The sequence below is a fragment of the Coregonus lavaretus genome (genome assembly GCF_964263955.1).
Source record: "Coregonus lavaretus genome assembly, chromosome: 19".
In the NCBI taxonomy this organism is placed as follows: Eukaryota; Metazoa; Chordata; class Actinopteri; order Salmoniformes; family Salmonidae; genus Coregonus; species Coregonus lavaretus.
Genome location: NC_140006.1, coordinates 40,080,942 through 40,104,266, shown reverse-complemented (window position 1 = coordinate 40,104,266; position 23,325 = coordinate 40,080,942). Strand labels below are relative to the sequence as shown.

Genomic DNA, 23,325 nt, shown 5'->3' with positions numbered 1-23,325 from the left:
GTTGTGTTACAGCCTGAATTCAGAATGGACTAAATAGATTTTCTCACCCATCTACACAATACCCCATAATGACAAAGTGAAAACATGTTTCTAGAAATGTTAGCAAATGTATTGAAATTGAAATGCAGAAATAGAGAGCACACTCTTAAAGGGAGTGCTCCTAATCTCAGCTCGTTACCTGTATAAAAGACACCTGGGAGCCAGAAATCTTTCTGATTTGAGAGGGGGTCAAATACTTATTTCCCTCATTAAAATGCAAATCAATTTATAACATTTTTGACATGCGTTTTTCAGGATTTTGTTGTTGTTATTCTGTCACTCACTGTTATAGACTGATCATTTCTTTGTCAGTGGGCAAACGTACAAAATCAGCAGGGGATCAAATACTTTTTTCCCTCACTGTAAGTATTCACACCCCTTAGTCAATACATGTTAGAATCACCTTTGGCAGCGATTGCAGCTGTGCGTCTTTCTGGGTAAGTCTAACAGATTTGCACACCTGGATTGTACAATATTTGCACATTATTCTTTTTAAAATTCTTCAAGCTCTGTCAAGTTGGTTGTTGATCATTGTTAGACAGCCATTTTCAGGTCTTGCCATAGATTTTCAAGGCAATTTAAGTAAAAACTCGGGAACATTCAATGTCGTCTTGGTAAGCAACTCCGGTGTATATTTAACCTTGTGTTTTAGGTTATTGACCTGCTGAAAGGTGAATCTGTCTACCAGAATCTGTTGGAAAGCAGACTGAACCAGGTTTTCCTTTATAGGATTTTGCCTGTGCTTAGCTCTATTCCGTTTATTTTTATCCTAGAAAACTCCCTACTCCTTGCCGATGACAAGCATATCTATAACATGATGCAGCCACCATGCTTGAAAATATGAAGAGTGGTACTTAGAAATGTGTTGTGTTGGATTTGCCCCAAACAACCCTTTCTGTTCAGGATATAAAGTACATTTTTTGCCACATTTTTTGCAGTTTTACTTTAGTGCCTTATTGCAAAAAGGATGCATGTTTTGGAATATGTTTTATTCTGTACAGTATTCCTTCCTTTCACTGTCATTTAGGTCAGTATTGTGGAGTAGATTTCTCCCATCACAGCCATTAAACCTCTAACTGTTTTAAAGTCACCATTGGCCTCATGGTGAAATCCCTGAGCGGTTTCCTTCCTCTCCGGCAACTGAGCTAGGAATGACGTCTGTATCTCTGTAGTGACTGGGTGTATTGATACTCCATCCAAAGTGTAATTAATAACTTCACCATGCTCAAAGGGATATTCAATGTCTGCTTTTTTTTTTTTTTTTACCCATCTCCCTGGTCTTTGTAGTTGTTTCTGTTTGAAATTCACTGCTTGACTGAGGGACCTTACAGATACTTTGATGTGTGGGGTACCGAGATGAGGTAGACTTTCAAAAATCCTGTTAAACACTATTATTGCACACAGTGAGACTTGTTAAGCACATTTTTACTCCTGAACTTATTTAGGCTTGCCGTAACAAAGGGGTTGAATACTTATTGACTCAAGTCATTTCAGCTTTTCATTTGTAAAAAAGAAAAAAAAGAAACATAATTCCACTTTGACATTATGGGGTATTGTGTGTAGGCCAGTGACACTATTTCAATTTAATCCATTTAAAATTCAGGCTGTAATACAACAAAATGTGGAAAAAGTCAAGGGTTGTGAATACTTTCTGAAGGCACTGTATGCATTTTAATCCAGTGGTTCAAAATGAGAACTGATGTGTGGAAAAAGTGGCGAAAAGAGTGAAAATGCCAAACGTTTCAGATAAGGATGCAGAGGAAGAGTCAGAAGAAGACCAGGATTATGTCCCTTCTGAGGATTGGAAAAAGGTAAATATATTGTTTAATCATTCGTTAGATATGATAGTTCCAGTGGCGATTTTAGCATGTAAATCTTTGTGGGGCAAACTCAACACATTTTTTAAAGAGCCACTACACCAACGTTCCCTCCTAATCCTGTGCAACTTCCAGCGCTCAGTGTTTACTGTGAACACTGAGGCTGTACCCGCTTTAAGTTACAGTTTTAAGTGGTCAAGTAGGCTGCTGTGGTTATTTGATCATAATGTAGGACTACCAGAGTGGCCTACCATAAAAAAACTATGGAGAAAATGCATCTTAACATGGGAATAGCTGTACTATCATTCAGTCTACAGAAGCAGCCAATGTCGGGTTCAATGTAGGCCTACATTCCATGAGACTTTTGAAATTAACTTGTTTATCCACTTGTCCTTCAGACAAGGAAGTGACTGAAAATGTTGTTGTTTGATGCAAGAAACCACTGTACAAAATAAAATCAATTATTATTCCCATACCATTATTACAGAGATTCAGGCAAATTATGCTACCCTCTGCCTATTGGCTACTTAGCTTATTCAAGCTTCTCAAAATACAACACTGCCCCTTTAAGGCAAAAAAAAAAAGCTCTTTACTTGACTCGCTTTTCAACGATGTTGTCGTGACGTGACTTACTTTAATGTATGACTGTTATTTATCGAATCACCTAACTATGTTTAATTGTCACTCGATTAAATTAATAATGTAACAATTAACTCATTAGGAATTTGGGGCACCACGGAATAAGTTGTTTAACGAGTTACCATCTCCCGAATTAAACTCTTAGGAGATATATGTTTTATATATATATATATCGATAACAGTCACTTATTAAATAATTACCTCTTATCAGTCTCATTCTGAAAGTCGCATAATCCTTGAACCTGCAAGATCCCTGACCTTATTGATAAATCAGCAATACACAAATTGGCTTAATTATTTATTTACTAACTAACTAACTAAATAATAACACAATTCAAACACACACAGGTTATTGATTACTAACGTGATATAATGAAAACAAGTCCCTAGTGGACTGGACTAACAATAGCCTGAATGCTTGGGTAGAAGGAGGGTCAGAGTGGAAGGGAGAGACAGAGATTCAAACTATCGTGGTTCCTTTGGAGACTATGCTCACAGTAATCATAATACTTATGCACCCTAATAACACTAATTCGGATTAGAAATGCAACATGTATTTACGTGTAGCTGGCCTCGATAGTTGAGTTGATGATGTAGGACTCTGTTTTGGCCACCAGAGATCCCAATGTCCTTGGTAGAGTTTCTGGTCGTAGTGCTGGTTAGAATGGATATTTCAGATGTACCAGCGGTTGTCTGAGAGGGATTGTCCTTCCCAACTCGTGTCTTTAGTGAAAGTTCTCTAGACGACTATACATGCCAGCTGCAGACTGAAATGATATGGCCTAGTGCATTGTCTTCTTCTTCACCTCGTGTAGAGGTTGAGAGTTTCAGAGTTTCTCCATTTAAAACGTGTGGACTAACGTCTCACGTTTTCTGGTCTTTCTGGTCTTGTAGAAATTCAACCATTTTACAACGTTTAGCTCACGCTTCACGTCTGCTGGTCTTCCTTTGGTAATGGAGTTGTAGTTTTAAACCATTGTGTAACGTTTAGCTCACACTTCACGTCTGCTGGTCTTGTAGAGTGTCAACCATTTTAAGCCGTGGGCTTCTTGGTCTGGTAGAAATTCAACCATTTGCAATGTTTAGCTCACGCTTCACATCTGCTGGTCTAGAGGTTGATTTGTTTTCAAGGCTTTTTATAGACTCGGGGTGAAAGTGGCATCCCATCATGTTTACACGATCCCTGATGTCACTCGGGGCGTGGCTAGTCACTGTGCATAGTTAATGTGAAAAACTGTCATTAGAAGACTAAAATCACATTCCTATCTTCACCAAAATACTCTCATACTTAATCATATATTTTATACAACATTTAGATGTGAACTTGATAGATAGAATATGTACACTTTCCGAGTTAGTTATTACTTGATACCATCCTTAATGACATCACAAAATAATAAACAATATGACATGATTATTCTTTAGATCCCCACGGACCATTTCTCACATTCTTTTAAGTAGGAATATTGTTTCATTATCCACTTTTGGATGTTGGCGTCTTGGCGGGAAGACTTCCTTTGTCTCACAGGGAAATTATTTCTTCCCATACGAGAGACCAAAAGGAGTCCTTTTCTACAAACTATTTATGACCGGCTGTTAAGTCATACAACTGGCCCCCAGGGGTGTTCAAACCTTTGCCTAGCAGGAATGTTTGATCCTCAACCCATGAGGGCAAGTCATGACAATGTGTAGAAATGTACACGTTTTGTGCTCTTGTAGGGAGCAATCACTCCCCTATTGCTGACTACAAATTATGTATAACTGGGCTAATAACTCAATAACTAGCAAAGGATATGAACAAAATGTGCACAGGTGGCTACATGCAGCTCTCGCTTTGATCTCAAAACAAGCGCATCTACTCACGACTGCTCATGCTGTAAACACAGTCCAGTTCAAAGTAAATGGCATAGATCCATATATGGCAATGGTCTATTTGCATATAGTCCTACTGCAGATCGGAATGTTTATGCCGCACCAGTCTGTGTAGAGTACGGGCTTAGTCGTGTGTGTCAATGCAATAGAATCCTACTCCGATGTGTTCTGCCTACAACAAAATCTCTTGCGTAGTTTCTGTTTCAGTATGTTGCATTGAAAGTGGCTAATATTGCGTTGATTAGATCACAATTGCCACAGTAAAGGGAAACGTTGATAGTGTTAACAGGGAAAACTCTAGAACAGTGGTCACCAACCTTTTCTGAGTCAAGATCACTTTGAGTCAAAATGCAAGCTGAGATCTACCGCTCAGATTTTTACAACTTTAAAACTTAAGCCTATGCAACATTAACCAATTAAAAACAGTACTGTAGCAATGACGTTTGTGCGGTAAGCTATAGGCCCAATACATTATCACCGCATATTGGCTTTGTTTGAATTACCCTGCTAGCATTGTTGTTCGGGCCATTAAAAAAATATATACAGTTGAAGTCGGAAGTTTACATACACCTTAGCCAAATACATTTAAACTCAGTTTTTCACAATTCCTGACATTTAATCCTAGTAAAATTCCCTGTCTTAGGTCAGTTAGGATCACCACTTTATTTTAAGAATGTGAAATGTCAGAATAATAGTGATTTATTTAAGCTTTTATTTATTTCATCACATTCCCAGTGGGTCAGAAATTTACATACAGTGGGGGGAAAAAGTATTTAGTCAGCCACCAATTGTGCAAGTTCTCCCACTTAAAAAGAAGAGAGAGGCCTGTAATTTTCATCATAGGTACACGTCAACTATGACAGACAAAATGAGAAAAAAAATTCCAGAAAATCACATTGTAGGATTTTTAATGAATTTATTTGCAAATTATGGTGGAAAATAAGTATTTGGTCAATGACAAAAGTTTCTCAATACTTTGTTATATACCCTTTGTTGGCAATGACACAGGTGAAACGTTTTCTGTAAGTCTTCACAAGGTTTTCACACACTGTTGCTGGTATTTTGGCCCATTCCTCCATGCAGATCTCCTCTAGAGCAGTGATGTTTTGGTGTTGTTGCTGGGCAACACGGACTTTCAACTCCCTCCAAAGATTTTCTATGGGGTTGAGATCTGGAGACTGGCTAGGCCACTCCAGGACCTTGAAATGCTTCTTACGAAGCCACTCCTTCGTTGCCCGGGCGGTGTGTTTGGGATCATTGTCATGCTGAAAGACCCAGCCACGTTTCATCTTCAATGCCCTTGCTGATGGAAGGAGGTTTTCACTCAAAATCTCACGATACATGGCCCCATTCATTCTTTCCTTTACACGGATCAGTCGTCCTGGTCCCTTTGCAGAAAAACAGCCCCAAAGCATGATGTTCCCACCCCCATGCTTCACAGTAGGTATGGTGTTCTTTGGATGCAACTCAGCATTCTTTGTCCTCCAAACACGACGAGTTGAGTTTTTACCAAAAAGTTATATTTTGGTTTCATCTGACCATATGACATTCTCCCAATCCTCTTCTGGATCATCCAAATGCACTCTAGCAAACTTCAGACGGGCCTGGACATGTACTGGCTTAAGCAGGGGGACACGTCTTGCACTGCAGGATTTGAGTCCCTGGCGGCGTAGTGTGTTACTGATGGTAGGCTTTGTTACTTTGGTCCCAGCTCTCTGCAGGTCATTCACTAGGTCCCCCCGTGTGGTTCTGGGATTTTTGCTCACCGTTCTTGTGATCATTTTGACCCCACGGGGTGAGATTTTGCGTGGAGCCCCAGATCGAGGGAGATTATCAGTGGTCTTGTATGTCTTCCATTTCCTAATAATTGCTCCCACAGTTGATTTCTTCAAACCAAGCTGCTTACCTATTGCAGATTCAGTCTTCCCAGCCTGGTGCAGGTCTACAATTTTGTTTCTGGTGTCCTTTGACAGCTCTTTGGTCTTGGCCATAGTTGAGTTTGGAGTGTGACTGTTTGAGGTTGTGGACAGGTGTCTTTTATACTGATAACAAGTTCAAACAGGTGCCATTAATACAGGTAACGAGTGGAGGACAGAGGAGCCTCTTAAAGAAGAAGTTACAGGTCTGTGAGAGCCAGAAATTTTGCTTGTTTGTAGGTGACCAAATACTTATTTTCCACAATAATTTGCAAATAAATTCATAAAAAATCCTACAATGTGATTTTCTGGACTTTTTTCCCTCAATTTGTCTGTCATAGTTGACGTGTACCTATGATGAAAATTACAGGCCTCTCTCATCTTTTTAAGTGGGAGAACTTGCACAATTGGTGGCTGACTAAATACTTTTTTTCCCCACTGTACACTCAATTAGTATTTGGTAGCATTGCCTTTAAATTGTTTAACTTGGGTCAAACATTTCGGGTTGCCTTCCACAAGCTTCCCACAATAAGTTGGGTTAATTTTGGACCATTCCTCCTGACAGAGCTGGTGTAACTGAGTCAGGTTTGTAGGCCTCCTTGCTCGCACACACTTTTTCAGTTCTGCCCACAAATGTTCTATAGGTTTTGAGGTCAGGGCTTTGTGATGACCACTCCAATACCTTGACTTTGTTGTCCTTAAGCCATTTTGCCACGACTTTGGAAGTATGCTTGGGGTCATTGTCCATTTGGAAGACCCATTTGCGACCAAGCTTTAACTTCCTGACTGATGTCTTGGGATGTTGCTTCAATATATCCACATAATTTTCCTTCCTCATGATGCCATCTATTTTGTGAAATGCGCCAGTCCCTCCTGCAGCAAAGCACCCCCACAGCATGATGCTGCCACCCCCGTGCTTCACGGTTGGGATGGTGTTCTTTGGCTTGCAAGGCACCCCCTTTTTCCTCCAAACATAACAATGGTCATTATGGCCAAACAGTTCTATTTTTGTTTCATCAGACCAGAGGACATTTCTCCAAAAAGTACGATCTTTGTCCCCATGTGCAGTTGCAAACCGTAGTCTGGCTTTTTTATGGCGGTTTTGGAGCTGTGGCTTCTTCCTTGCTGAGCGGCCTTTCAGGTTATGTCGATATAGGACTCGTTTTACTGTGGATATAGATACTTTTGTACCTGTTTCATCCAGCATCTTCACAAGGTCCTTTGCTGTTGTTCTGGGATTGATTTGTACTTTTCGCACCAAAGTACGTTAATCTCTAGGAGACAGAACGTGTCTCCTTCCTGAGCGGTATGACGGCTGCGTGGTCCCATGGTGTTTATACTTGCATACTATTGTTTGTACAGATGAACGTGGTACCTTCAGGCGTTTGGAAATTGCTCCCAAGGATGAACCAGACTTGTGGAGGTCTACAATGTTTTTTCTGAGGTCTTGGCTGATTTATTTTGATTTCCCAATGATGTCAAGCAAAGAGGCACCGAGTTTTAAGGTAGGCCTTGAAATACATCCACAGGTACACCTGCAATTGACTCAAATTATGTCAATTAGCCTATCAGAAGCTTCTAAAGCCATGACATAATTTTCTGGAATTTTCCAAGCTGTTTAAAAGTCACAGTCAACTTAGTGTATGTAAACTTCTGACCCACTGGAATTGTGATACAGTGAAATAATCTGTCTGTAAACAATTGTTGGAAAAATTACTTGTGTCAGTAGATGTCCTAACCGACTTGCCGAAACGATAGTTTGTTAACAATAAATTTGTGGAGTGGTTGAAAAACGAGTTTTAATGACTCCAACCTAAGTGTACAGTGGGGAAAAAAAGTATTTAGTCAGCCACCAATTGTGCAAGTTCTCCCACTTAAAAAGATGAGAGAGGCCTGTAATTTTCATCATAGGTACACGTCAACTATGACAGACAAATTGAGAAAAAAAAATCCAGAAAATCACATTGTAGGATTTTTCATGAATTTATTTGCAAATTATGGTGGAAAATAAGTATTTGGTCACCTACAAACAAGCAAGATTTCTGGCTCTCACAGACCTGTAATTTCTTCTTTAAGAGGCTCCTCTGTCCTCCACTCATTACCTGTATTAATGGCACCTGTTTGAACTTGTTATCAGTATAAAAGACACCTGTCCACAACCTCAAACAGTCACACTCCAAACTCCACTATGGCCAAGACCAAAGAGCTGTCAAAGGACACCAGAAACAAAATTGTAGACCTGCACCAGGCTGGGAAGACTGAATCTGCAATAGGTAAGCAGCTTGGTTTGAATAAATCAACTGTGGGAGCAATTATTAGGAAATGGAAGACATACAAGACCACTGATAATCTCCCTCGATCTGGGGCTCCACGCAAGATTTCACCCCGTGGGGTCAAAATGATCATAAGAATGGTGAGCAAAAATCCCAGAACCACACGGGGGGACCTAGTGAATGACCCGCAGAGAGCTGGGACCAAAATAACAAAGCCTACCATCAGTAACACACTACGCCGCCAGGGACTCAAATCCTGCAGTGCAAGACGTGTCCCCCTGCTTAAGCCAATACATGTCCAGGCCTGTCTGAAGTTTGCTAGAGTGCATTTGGATGATCCAGAAGAGGATTGGGAGAATGTCATATGGTCAGATGAAACCAAAATATAACTTTTTGGTAAAAACTCAACTCGTCGTGTTTGGAGGACAAAGAATGCTGAGTTGCATCCAAAGAACACCATACCTACTGTGAAGCATGGGGGTGGAAACATCATGCTTTGGGGCTGTTTTTCTGCAAAGGGATCAGGACGACTGATCCGTGTAAAGGAAAAAATGAATGGGGCCATGTATCGTAAGATTTTGAGTGAAAACCTCCTTCCATCAGCAAGGGCATTGAAGATGAAACGTGGCTGGGTCTTTCAGCATGACAATGATCCCAAACACACCGCCCGGGCAACGAAGGAGTGGCTTCGTAAGAAGCATTTCAAGGTCCTGGAGTGGCCTAGCCAGTCTCCAGATCTCAACCCCATAGAAAATCTTTGGAGGGAGTTGAAAGTCCGTGTTGCCCAGCGACAGCCCCAAAACATCACTGCTCTAGAGGAGATCTGCATGGAGGAATGGGCCAAAATACCAGCAACAGTGTGTGAAAACCTTGTGAAGACTTACAGAAAACGTTTGACCTGTGTCATTGCCAACAAAGGGTATATAACAAAGTATTGAGAAACTTTTGTTATTGACCAAATACTTATTTTCCACCATAATTTGCAAATAAATTCATTAAAAATCCTACAATGTGATTTTCTGGATTTTGTTTTCTCATTTTGTCTGTCATAGTTGACGTGTACCTATGATGAAAATTACAGGCCTCTCTCATCTTTTTAAGTGGGAGAACTTGCACAATTGGTGGCTGACTAAATACTTTTTTTCCCCACTGTATGTAAACTTCCGACTTCAACTGTAGATACTTCAACATTTTAGGTAGGCTATATAATCACACCGGTAATAGATCTGTTTTTGTATTACTTGTGAGCCACAGCTGAGTGAGCATACATTTAAATAATATGCTTTTTATTTTGCTGGGCTGATGGTGCCTGCATCTCAGGGGTGCAACTTTCACTGGGGATGGGGGGGGCGTCATGTCCCCCACACATTCTGAAATTGCATTTTTGTCACCATAAGTTTTATAATTGCAATGGGATACAAAAAACAGCGGCAGTGTGTGCTTTAGGACCATGCGGATGCTTCAGAGCGGTCGGGTAGGCTGTTTGGAGTTTTCACTAGGCTGGATTTAGGATACCACAAAGCGGGCGGACAGGCTGTGTGAAGGCAAAGCTTCTGAAAGGCTGGCTGGACCAGTATGGGAGAGTTGAACATAGTGGTGTTTGGACTGGATTTATGGAGTCGACTCCGACTCCTGTGCTTGAAGTCGTAGGAGTCGACTCTTGCTCGACTCCCAAAACGCGCTGAAACGGATACACACCACCTCATTATTCCAGAGTCCTACTAGCAAGACTACATTTGCGTTCTAGAGGACTGACATGAGCATTATGCTGCCCATTTGCCTAGAAAATGCCTATTTCGTTTGAATATAGAAGGTGATGTGTAGGAACTATAATAATTCAGTGATATTTCTGCTGTGCGCTGCCTTGACAGATCCCATGGGATGATGCGGCGCTCTCTATGCTGATAAGCCTATTCTTTGCCATGTAGCCCTATTCAGACGGGTATTACTAGAGACATTGGTTCTGTAATTATTATCCGAGCATGTGCATTATTACAGAGGATGATTCACACAGCTGTCTTTCCAAACTGCCCCCTGTCATTCATTTTTTTCGAATTGAATTGACCCTTATGACGGAAGCCTGGAGGTTTTTATTCTAGGCGTGAAGATATTTCAACGTCATGTCCAGATGATAATAGGCTACATTGATAACTCGTGCTTGGCTGCCAAATGTACAGTGAGGGAAAAAGGTATTTGATCCCCTGCTGATTTTGTATGTTTGCCCTCTGACAAAGACATGATCAGTCTATAATTTTAATGGTAGGTTTATTTGAACAGTGAGAGACAGAATAACAACAACAAAATCCAGAAAAACTAATGTCAAAAATGTTATGAATTGATTTGCATTTTAATGAGGGAAATAAGTATTTGACCCTTCTGCAAAACATGACTTAGTACTTGGTGGCAAAACCCTTGTTGGCAATCAGAGGTCAGACATTTCTTGTAGTTGGCAACCAAGTTTACACACATCTCAGGAGGGATTTTGTCCCACTCCTCTTTGCAGATCTTCTCCAAGTCATTAAGGTTTCGAGGCTGACGTTTGGCAACTCGAACCTTCAGCTCCCTCCACAGATTTTCTATGGGATTAAGGTCTGGAGACTGGCTAGGCCACTCCAGGACCTTAATGTGCTTCTTCTTGAGCCACTCCTCTGTTGCCTTGGCTGTGTGTTTTGGGTCATTGTCATGCTGGAATACCCATCCACGACCCATTTTCAATGCCCTGGCTGACGGAAGGAGGTTTTCACCCAAGATCTGATGGTACATGGCCCCGTCCATCGTCGCTTTGATGCGGTGAAGTTGTCCTGTCCCCTTAGCAGAAAAACACCCCCAAAGCATAATGTTTCCACCTCCATGTTTGTCGGTGGGGATGGTGTTCTTGGGGTCATAGGCAGCATTCCTCCTCCTCCAAACACGGCGAGTTGAGTTGACGCCAAAGAGCTCGATTTTGGTCTCATCTAACCACAACACTTTCACCCAGTTCTCCTCTGAATCATTCAGATGTTCATTGGCAAACTTCAGACGGCGCTGCAGGATTTCAGTCCTTCACGGCTTAGTGTGTTACCAATTGTTTTCTTGGTGACTAGGGTCGCTGCTACCTTGAGATCATTGACAAGATCCTCCCGTGTAGTTCTGGGCTGATTCCTCACCGTTCTCATGATCATTGCAACTCCACGAGGTGAGATCTTGCATGGAGCCTCAGGCAGAGGGAGATTGACAGTTCTTTTGTGTTTCTTATATTTGCAAATAATCGCACCAACTGTTGTCACCTTCTCACCAAGCTGCTTGGCGATGGTCTTGTAGCCCATTCCTGCCTTGTGTAGGTCTACAATCTTGTCCCTGACATCCTTGGAGAGCTCTTTGGTCTTGGCCATGGTGGAGAGTTTGGAATCTGATTGATTGATTGCTTCTGTGGACAGGTGTCTTTTTATACAGGTAACAAGCTGAGATTAGGAGCACTCCCTTTAATAGTGTGCTCCTAATCTCAGCTCGTTACCTGTATAAAAGACACCTGGGAGCCAGAAATCTTTCTGATGGAGAGGGGGTCAAATACTTATTTCCCTCATTAAAATGCAAATCAATTTATAACATTTTTGACAGGTGTTTTTCTGGATTTTTTTGTTGTTATTCTGTCTCTCACTGTTCAAATAAACCTACCATTAAAATTATAGACTGATCATTTCTTGGTCAGTGGGAAACGTACAAAATCAGCAGGGGATCAAATCCTTTTTTCCCTCACTGTATAGGTCTCCCCAAAATATTTAGATCCATCCTGCTGATTTGAGCTGCTTAACCATATTTGCACTTGACTTTGTTTATGGATGAGAAAGTGAACTTTAGCTGGGATGCTGCTTTGCGATCTATTGCCTAGGACAGGGCTCTCCAACCCTCTTCGTGGAGAGCTACCATCCTGTAGGTTTTCACTCCAACCATAATCAAGCGCATCTGATTCAACATTTAGCTCGTTGATAAGCTAAATCAAGGTTAATTACAACTGGGGTTGGAGCGAAAAACCTACATGAAGGTAGCTCTCCAGGAACAGGGTTGGAGAGCCCTGACCTAGGACATCAACAGCCAGCCAGGGTTTCATTCAATAAGCTACAGTGGGGGAAAAAAGTATTTAGCCAGCCACCAATTGTGCAAGTTCTCCCACTTAAAAAGATGAGAGAGGCCTGTAATTTTCATCATAGGTACACGTCAACTATGACAGACAAATTGAGAAAATAAAATCCAGAAAATCACATTGTAGGATTTTTTATGAATTTATTTGCAAATTATGGTGGAAAATAAGTATTTGGTCACCTACAAACAAGCAAGATTTCTGGCTCTCACAGACCTGTAACTTCTTCTTTAAGAGGCTCCTCTGTCCTCCACTCGTTACCTGTAACAATGGCACCTGTTTGAACTTGTTATCAATATAAAAGACACCTGTCCACAACCTCAAACAGTCACACTCCAAACTCCACTATGGCCAAGACCAAAGAGCTGTCAAAGGACACCAGAAACAAAATTGTAGACCTGCACCAGGCTGGGAAGACTGAATCTGCAATAGGTAAGCAGCTTGGTTTGAAGAAATCAACTGTGGGAGCAATTATTAGGAAATGGAAGACATACAAGACCACTGATAATCTCCCTCGATCTGGGGCTCCACGCAAGATCTCACCCCGTGGGGTCAAAATGATCACAAGTGAGCAAAAATCCCAGAACCACACGGGGGGACCTAGTGAATGACCTGCAGAGAGCTGGGACCAAAGTAACAAAGCCTACCATCAGTAACACACTACGCCGCCAGGAACTCAAATCCTGCAGTGCCAGACGAGTCCCCCTGCTTAAGCCAGTACATGTCCAGGCCCGTCTGAAGTTTGCTAGAGTGCATTTGGATGATCCAGAAGAGGATTGGGGGAATGTCATATGGTCAGATGAAACCAAAATATAACTTTTTGGTAAAAACTCAACTCGTCGTGTTTGGAGGACAAAAAAATTGCATCCAAAGAACACCATACCTACTGTGAAGAATGGGGGTGGAAACATCATGCTTTGGGGATGTTTTTCTGCAAAGGGACCAGGACGACTGATCCGTGTAAAGGAAAGAATTAATGGGGCCATGTATTGTGAGATTTTGAGTGAAAACCTCCTTCCATCAGCAAGGGCATTGAAGATGAAACGTGGCTGGGTCTTTCAGCATGACAATGATCCCAAACACACCGCCCGGGCAACGAAGGAGTGGCTTCGTAAGAAGCATTTCAAGGTCCTGGAGTGGCCTAGCCAGTCTCCAGATCTCAACCCCATAGAAAATCTTTGGAGGGAGTTGAAAGTCCGTGTTGCCCAGCGACAGCCCCAAAACATCACTGCTCTAGGGGAGATCTGCATGGAGGAATGGGCCAAAATACCAGCAGCAGTGTGTGAAAACCTTGTGAAGACTTACAGAAAACGTTTGACCTGTGTCATTGCCAACAAAGGGTATACAGTAATCCCTCGTTTATCGCGGGGGTTACGTTCCGAAAATGACCCGCGATAAGTGAAATCCGCGAAATAGAAAACTTTTTTTTTTTTTACAATTAGCAACTATTACATGTATACAAATACAGTGACTCACGTGTAGGCCGTTTCGTCGACATTATGGGTTTAGAAGATGTTCGAAATTACAAGATAATTTGGCCAACTTAATGTAAATTTGCCAAGCTGTTTTATGTACGTACACATAACTGCACGAGACGACAAAATGATAGCACAATTCGTAGCATGTTTTGATACAAGAAGCGGGAGTGAGTTTTTAGCGAATCAGAATGCAGAGCACAATGCACCAAAAAAAAAAAAAAAATGCATTATGAAAATCCGCGAAATAGCGAATCCGCGATAAGTGAACCGCGAAGTGGCGAGGGATCACTGTATAACAAAGTTTTGAGAAACTTTTGTTATTGACCAAATACTTATTTTCCATCATAATTTGCAAATAAATTCATTAAAAATCCTACAATGTGATTTTCTGGAATTTCTTTCTCAATTTGTCTGTCATAGTTGACGTGTACCTATGATGAAAATTACAGGCCTCTCTCATCTTTTTAAGTGGGGAGAACTTGCACAATTGGTGACTGACTAAATCCTTTTTTCCCCACTGTACAGGCACATTACTTTTTATTGCACAGTTAGGCCTAATTGACAGTGCATTCGGAAAGCATTCAGACCCCTTGACTTTTTCCACATTTTGTTACGTTATAGCCTTATTCTAAAATTGGTTAAATACATTTAAACATCATCAATCTACACCAAATACCCCATAACGACAAAGTGAAAAGTGAAAATTTTTGCCTTATTTACATAAGTATTCAGACCCTTTGCTATGAGATTCGAAATTGAGCTCAGGTGCATCCTGTTTCCATTGATCATCCTTGAGATGTTTCTACAACTTGATTGGAGTCCACCTGTGGTAAATTCAATTGATTGGACATGATTTGAAAAGGCACACACCTGTCTATATAAGGTCCCACCGTTGACAGTGCATGTCAGAGCAAAAACCAAGCCATGAGGTCGAAATAATTGTCTGTAGAGCTCCGAGACAGGATTGTGTCGAGGCACAGATATGGGGAAGGGTACCAAAAAATGTCTGCAGCATTGAAGGTCCCCAAGATCACAGTGGCCTCCATCATTCTAAAATGGAAGAAGTTTGGAACCACCAGGACAGAGCTCCAGAGTTCCTCTGTGGAGATGTGGGAACCTTCCAGAAGGACAACCATCTCTGCAGCACTCCACCAATCAGGCCTTTATGGTAGAGTGGCCAGACAGAAGCCACTCCTCAGTAAAAGCACATGGCAGCCGGCTTGGAGTTTGCCAAAAGGCACCTAAAGGCTCTCAGACCGTGAGAATCAACATTCTCTGGTATGATGAAACCAAGATTGAATTCTTTGGCCTGAATGCCAAGCGTCACATCTGGTGCAAACCTTGCACCATCCCTACGGTGAAGCATGGTGGTGACAGCATTATGCTGTGGGGATGTTTTTTTAGCGGCAGGGATTGGAAGACTAGTCAGGATTGAGGGAAAGATGAATGGCGCGAAGTACAGAGAGATCCTTGATGAAAACCTGCTCCAGAGCGCTCAGACTGGGGGTGAAGGTTCACCTTCCAACGACCCTAAGCACACAGCCAAGACAATGAAGGAGTGGCTTCGGGACAAGTCTCTGAATGTCCTTGAGTGGCCCAGCCAGAGCCCGGACTTGAACCCGATCTAACATCTCTGGAGAGACCTGAAAATAGCTGTGCAGCGACGCTCCCCATCCAACCTGACAGCGCTTGAGAGGATCTGCAGAGAAGAATGGGAGAAACTCCCCATATACAGATGTGCCAAGCTTGTAGCGTCATACCCATGAAGACTCAAGGCTGTAATCGCTGTTTCAAGAAAGTACTGAGGGTCTGAATACTTGTGTATAATACAATACATTTGATATTTCAGTTTTTTTGTTTAATTCATTTGCAAAACTTTAGACAAACCTGTTTTTGCTTTGTCATTATGGGGTATTGTGTGTAGATTGATGAGGGGGAAAAAAACAATTTAATCCATTTTAGAATAAGGCTGTAACGTAACAAAATGTGGAAAAAATCAAAGGGTCTGAACACTTTCACGAATGCACTGTAACTGATGCATTTGGCGATGTTCAACTTCAATTCACTGGCACTATAAATAATAGCTTAGCCATACTCATTGATAGCCTAATATATACTTTAATATACTTTTGGTGAATTTACGAGGCATTGCTAGTGTGGCATACCAGGGTGTTTGAGCTAGACGTTTACACAGATCAGACACAAGTGTGATACCTCAGTTTTAAAGGGTTTATTTAAAACAATAAAGAAAAAAAGAAAAGAGACCTCTTCCGGGTTCTGGGCTACGGGGAATGCTGTCTCCTCTGGGGTAGAACACCGAGCCCCTCGGTTCTAGCAGGCCTTGAAGACGTCTATCCGGTAGCAACATCTCACTACCTCCAACCCTCTCGTGTGCTGCCCTCCTGGCAACTTTATGGGCCCCGTACGGCTGGTGAGCAATCAGCCCCTTGATTACTCACCAGCCCCAATTAGTTGGAAGACCCGTCGAGACCTCGCACGTCCAGCAGAGGGAGCGTGATGTAGACTCCGTCTGTCACCAGGCCTCGACGAGTCTCCCCCTGGTGGCTTGTCCGCGGTACGCCACACTAGATACAGATTACCAAGATATAGCCTATGTGCACGGTTCTGACTGTCTGCCTGCCCCGATCCTCTCTCCCTCACCTGTTCCTCTTACTCTTAGTTATGAAAAACAGTAGTGTTTGTTTGGTCTTTGGTCTGTTGCATGTAGAATAGCTCAGCCTACTCATTGATAGTCCCTACTTTAGTGAACTTGCGCGAGACATTGCAAGCCAAGAAGTTGCGAAATAAAGCATTGCCTATAGCCTACATCTTCTGATTATCGAGGCACGGTTCTGCCTGGGAGCCGACCCTACCTATGCCTGGCTGTGCCCCTCCCACCTCTCTCTCTCACTCGCTAGCTCGCTCTTTCTTTGCTGTGAAAGATGCGAGAGCTTGTTCTCTAAGTATACTACGGGAAAGAGTTTCAAATACTGCAAGAATACTGAATCTTAGGAGTAGATGAGTCGATTGTTAGTGGATTCTGAGCTTGACACCACGAAATGGAAGCCACTAGTTGAACAGCAGCTGCTGTCAGTAGGTATGTGTTGCGTTCTTTTCTCTGAGTTGTAAAAGCAAGCAGATCAGAAACTGGCTACTATTTAGTTGACTGATGTAGCTGGCAAGGTAGCTGCTGTTTAACTTTACAGGGGAAAAAACTAATTTAGTGTTTATTCCCAGTGCTGAGCTAGTAGCTAGTGTAACTGATATGTAATGTTAGCTAATGTTTCATCCCCTCTCAACTGAGGTGAATGAATTCGCTAGCTTCCCCAGCCAGCTCAGCTCTAGCCTCTAGCTATCTATCATATAGCGATATGAGGTGGCTATTATTACTATCTAACAGCTGTTGTTTGTATGGAAATGTTTTGTAGCCTTTGTTTTGTCCCTTTTCAACAGAAGTAAATTAACTCTACTAGCTTTCGCCAGTTGATGTACCGGTAGAGAGAGAGCTGGCCAAAAGTTGGCTAACGTTAGCTATTATTTTTGCCTCAATCACACCTGAATCAAACGATGAAAGCAGCGGCCAAATGATTGAAGACCGGTATTCTTAAGTTTTTTTTTTCTGTGCAATGTGAGTTTCTACTATAATATAATATATATAATATGCCATTTAGCAGACGCTTTTATCCAAAGCGACTTACAGTCATGCGTGCATACATTTTTTTTTTTTTTTGTGTATGGGTGGTCCCGGGGATCGAACCCACTACCTTAGCGTTACAAGCGCCGTGCTCTACCAGCTGAGCTACAGAGGACCACAAGTCAGTATAGCTAGCAATGTAACGTTATTGATCTGTCAGTTTCCCTAGCTAAGTCCCTACTTTTCACACTGACCGTAATAAACAGCTCTACAGGCTTCACTGTCATGGTGCACAGTCAGTACACAACACTATGCTCATCATGATGGTGACAGGTGTCCCAGTAGGGTTAGACAGCCAGGGAAGACCAGTCTACGTAGCTCAGGTGAATTTTGCAGTATATTAACAAAGTTCCATCGAATTGATGGGTAGACCTACAGTAGCTACAGGACAGCAGCTAAAGCTTAAAGCTACAGTCTGGGATCTGGGAATAATGGTCATTTCAATTATTGAACCATTGATTCTATTCTTGGATAATATAATGTGTAAATGTACACCAAGGTAATTGTCATGCCTCATACAACACTTTATTCTCTCTTTGCAGCAAACACTGGACAAGCCAGATACTTCAAAGATTGATACTATTTTAAGGTATTCTGACAAACCTCAAGTTGATTTCCAAACTATATAGGGTTGATAGAGGCTTTTCCCGATGACACAAAACATGTAAAACAAAAATGTGAAGAAGACCTGGTAGAAGCTATTGATGATGATGAATGGATACAGATACAGTGAGGGGAAAAAAGTATTTGATCCCCTGCTGATTTTGTACGTTTGCCCACTGACAAAGACATGATCAGTCTATAATTTTAATGGTAGGTTTATTTGAACAGTGAGAGACAGAATAACAACAAAAAAATCCAGAAAAACGCATGTCAAAAATTTTATGAATTGATTTGCATTTTAATGAGGGAAATAAGTATTTGACCCCTCTGCAAAACATGACTTAGTACTTGGTGGCAAAACCCTTGTTGGCAATCACAGAGGTCAGACGTTTCTTTTAGTTGGCAACCAGGTTTGCACACATCTCAGGAGGGATTTTGTCCCACTCCTCTTTGCAGATCTTCTCCAAGTCATTAAGGTTTTGAGGCTGACGTTTGGCAACTCGAACCTTCAGCTCCCTCCACAGATTTTCTATGGGATTAAGGTCTGGAGACTGGCTAGGCCACTCCAGGACCTTAATGTGCTTCTTCTTGAGCCACTCCTTTGTTGCCTTGGCCGTGTGTTTTGGGTCATTGTCATGCTGGAATACCCATCCACGACCCATTTTCAATGCCCTGCCTGAGGGAAGGAGGTTCTCACTCAAGAGTTGACGGTACATGGCCCCGTCCATCCTCCCGTTGATGCGGTGAAGTTGTCCTGTCCCCTTGGCAGAAAAACACCCCCAAAGCATAATGTTTCCACCTCCATGTTTCACGGTGGGGATGGTGTTCTTGGGGTCATAGGCAGCATTCCTCCTCTTCCAAACACGGCGAGTTGATGCCAAAGAGCTCGATTTTGGTCTCCTCTGACCACAACACTTTCACCCAGTTCTCCTCTGAATCATTCAGATGTTCATTGGCAAACTTCAGACGGGCCTGTATATGTGCTTTCTTGAGCAGGGGGACCTTGCTGGCGCTGCAGGATTTCAGTCCTTCACGGCTTAGTGTGTTACCAATTGTTTTCTTGGTGACTATGGTCCCAGCTGCCTTGAGATCATTGACAAGATCCTCCTGTGTAGTTCTGGGCTGATTCCTCACCGTTCTCATGATCATTGCAACTCCACGAGGTGAGATCTTGCATGGAGCCCCAGGCCGAGGGAGATTGACAGTTATTTTGTGTTTCTTCCATTTGCGAATAATCGCACCAACAGTTGTCACCTTCTCACCAAGCTGCTTGGCGATGGTCTTGTAGCCCATTCCAGCCTTGTGTAGGTCTACAATCTTGTCCCTGACATCATTGGAGAGCTCTTTGGTCTTGGCCATGGTGGAAAGTTTGGAATCTTGATTGATTGATTGCTTCTGTGGACAGGTGTCTTTTATTCAGGTAACAAACTGAGATTAGGAGTGTGCTCCTAGTGTGCTCCTAATCTCAGCTCGTTACCTGTATAAAAGAAACCTGGGAGCCAGAAATCTTTCTGATTGAGAGGGGGTCAAATACTTATTTCCCTCATTAAAATGCAAATCAATTTATAACATTTTTGACATGCGTTTTTCTGGATTTCTTTTGTTATTCTGTCTCTCACTGTTCAAATAAACCTACCATTAAAATTATAGACTGATCATTTCTTTGTCAGTAGGCAAACGTACAAAATCAGCAGGGGATCAAATACTTTTTTCCCTCACTGTATGTTTGAATGCCCAGTCATATTCATATAATTTAAGACATAAATTACTGCAGTTTAAGACCATCCATAGAACGTACTATATGCCATTGAAACTGAATTACATGCACTCAAATGTATTTCCTCTGCTGGAGGTGTAAAACACAAATGGTCTTGTGAAGGCTGACTGAATTCTGGCAAAGAGTATGTATATTATTTTATCTCAGCATGTCTACAGATTCTCCCTTCTCCCAGTTTTTGTTTGCTTGGAATACTTGAGACTGTTATCAGAAGAAACTGTGTAACCTAGCATTTATAGCGGCTAAGAAATTAATTGCCATTAATTGGAAGGTTGGTTATCCTCCCACAATGTCACAATGGATGGCAGAAATGTCAAGTTATGTATTACTAGATTTATTACAAGATTAAGGGTATACTGGGCAACTTTCATAAGGTCTGGATGCCTTATATGGAGTACAGTACAACTAAAGGAGTCTGTATTGAAAACATGCCGACGTCAGCGGAGATACCTATTCAGGCAATCCCTAGCTGCTGGGCTGCTCAGTCCTGGCCCTGGGGGTCTGCCGTCTTGTGGGTTGTCACTCTGGCCTTGGCCTAAAACCCGAAACCAATCATTTATGTTTCTCTAAGATCCTAAGGTTGAGTGGGGTGTGTTGGGTTGGGGCGCTACAGGGTGTTGGACCCCTATGGACAGGTAAGTAGAAAGAGCTCTACAGTACATTAGGCCTATGAGATTAATTATATGGAGGATTTGCTGTTTGTGTATTAATTTGAGGTGTATGTGTTTTTTTGGGTGTATTTTTTTAAAACGTTTGTTTCCAACCCTTTCCTTGGGAATAAAAAAAAAAGTGGGAAGGAAATTGTTGGGAGAGAGTTGAGTTTTGTACTAGACTGGTGAGGGTCAGGCGTGCAGGCGGTTTGGGCTGGCTGAAATTTGATATAGAGAATAAAGACAATCAAAAGTATTTTGTATTTTTTAAAGCTGTTCATTTGTTAGGCTATTGGTTAAAGGTGTAACACGATATTGATGATTGAATTGCCTTTGATCTATTTCAGTCTTGTCAATCACGTAAACATGTTTAATAATGATCTCTTACCTAGCCTTATGACTGTGGGCATTTTTGCTTACTTTTTGTTGTTCTAAATAGAACGGCATATTGGATTGTGTAGAAATGCAGAAAATGAGCTAAAAAAACAAAACAATTCTGGCCCAAAACATTCTGTGGGAGGACCCCCAGTCCCACTGCCAGGTTATGTTCCCCCCACTTCTAAAACCAAAGTTATGCCCCTGCTCCATCTAATGGTCAGTCTCAGCGGAGGGAGAGCGCAGCAGACTGAGGGTCCGCCTCTCAACATCCCTCCGCTCTCCCTTTCCTCCACTGACTCTGACCAAAAAGGGACACCGTCTTCCAGCTGATGGCAACTCGAGTCGCACCGCATTATTTCTGCCTCATGCACAAATTCATGTTGTTACTCCTATGAACAGAGAAAGGGATCAATATTCCTTGATATTACAAAAGACCCAAGCTGCTAATAACAACAACAACAACGCAAGCCTATAGATACACTTTCCTACTCATTCATTACTGCTGCAGTGCTTGTTGTAGCGCTGAGTGGAAATAGGAAGCGTGCATTTTATGGCTTATAAACGTGTTGAATACAAAGTGTTGACAGTGCTGAGTAAGAACTTAAACATGAACTCACTCATAAAAACAGCAACTCTTTGCTGTATTTGTTGACGGTCTCTCTAGTCATGGTTTTAATCTCACAGTATCAACTTTGCTGTAGCTTTCTTTTATACCTGCTACGTTACTGCAGACACGGTCATCTGAACCATCCGATTGGCCAGCGGTAGGCCTATAGTGCATATGATTTGTACCTTCAGACACATGAAATGGTTCAAAATGGCAACGGTTGCTAACCCGGCGCGCAGGGCAGCTGAGTCGGGTGCACCTACCGCCAACAGCCTGAAAAAGAAAAAAAAAGAAGAAGAAAAAAGGAACACATGGCTTTATCGTTGTTTTTTTTTACATAAATGTTTGGCGATCGACTAGGAATGCCTTGGAGATGGACCAGTCTATCGAGATCGACCGGTTGGTGACCACTGCTCTAGAAAGTTGACTGAAGTTCAATCTCATGCTTCTCTCTGTGGGCTGATATTCTCGGGGCTACTGTGCGCCCGCGTGCAGATTAGAGGGAACATTGCACTACACAACACTAAACAATACATTCAGTGCACTATGACAGTGACAAACGGTGCCCACAAACTGTTAGGGCGTACATAAAGCTGTCCCGACCGCATAGCTTTCCTTTCAGCACCATGGAATGAATCCTTACCACTGCTACACCTGGCTATCAGCGGAGCCTTGTCTGGCAGCGAAATAGTTAATTCAGGCTCATTTACTTCCTTTTTAAAAACCCATAGCTGATATGGCTGACTTGCTTAAATAAAATTGTTTCTACTGACCCCTTGTGGATTTGTGTAACCCGATAAAAAAATTTAAAAAACGCATTCTCCTTCAATAGTAACGAATGCTGACATGAGTTTTGACTTTTTAACCGTACACAAACATTATTACATTTATGTTCAGAAAATTAATCATGTTTATTCTTGTATCATGAACACTTCGCTCTGAGTATAAGGAAGCGCAAGCAAACGAGCTGCGACGAGGTAGGCCTTCGTTCAGCACTTTCAACATGGACACCGACAGAAATCCAGATAGGTGTTCAGATAAATTCAGCAAGATGTTAAGGCCTTAACTTTACTCTTTAAATCACCACAATCACGAGGATCCGCTTATATAGACAATATACCGACGCACAGACAGCGCATTGCGCAAACAAATCAACCCTCACATTATCAACTGGAATTACATGGGTCTACTAAACTTTTTGTTTAAAACAAATATTTGAATGGGAAGCATGGTTACAGACCCAACAACATTATATAGTATCCCCTCCTCGTGGAGAAAGGCACATGAGCTAATTATAGTACACAAAGTAAGCAAAACAATGAAATGCATCATTCCAACATTGCCTAAAAGGATGAATAAGATAATGAGAGAGACCTATATAAACAATATAACAATTGAGATGTACAAACTATGGCATAAGGAAACGATGAGCGGATAAGAGGCAAGCCGTAATTTCGATTAAGAC

General features: G+C 41.9%; 1 protein-coding gene across 1 annotated transcript in view; it reads left to right on the top strand.

Annotated features, from left to right (window-relative positions):
* Positions 1-23,325, top strand: part of LOC311147069 (mesoderm induction early response protein 1-like) — a 51,194-nt gene that overhangs the window by 7,662 nt on the left and 20,207 nt on the right. The window contains exon 6 of the mRNA XM_084183687.1: positions 1,786-1,850. Within this exon, the coding sequence (XP_084039813.1) occupies positions 1,786-1,850 (65 nt within the window). The remainder of the gene's footprint in view (positions 1-1,785; positions 1,851-23,325) is intronic.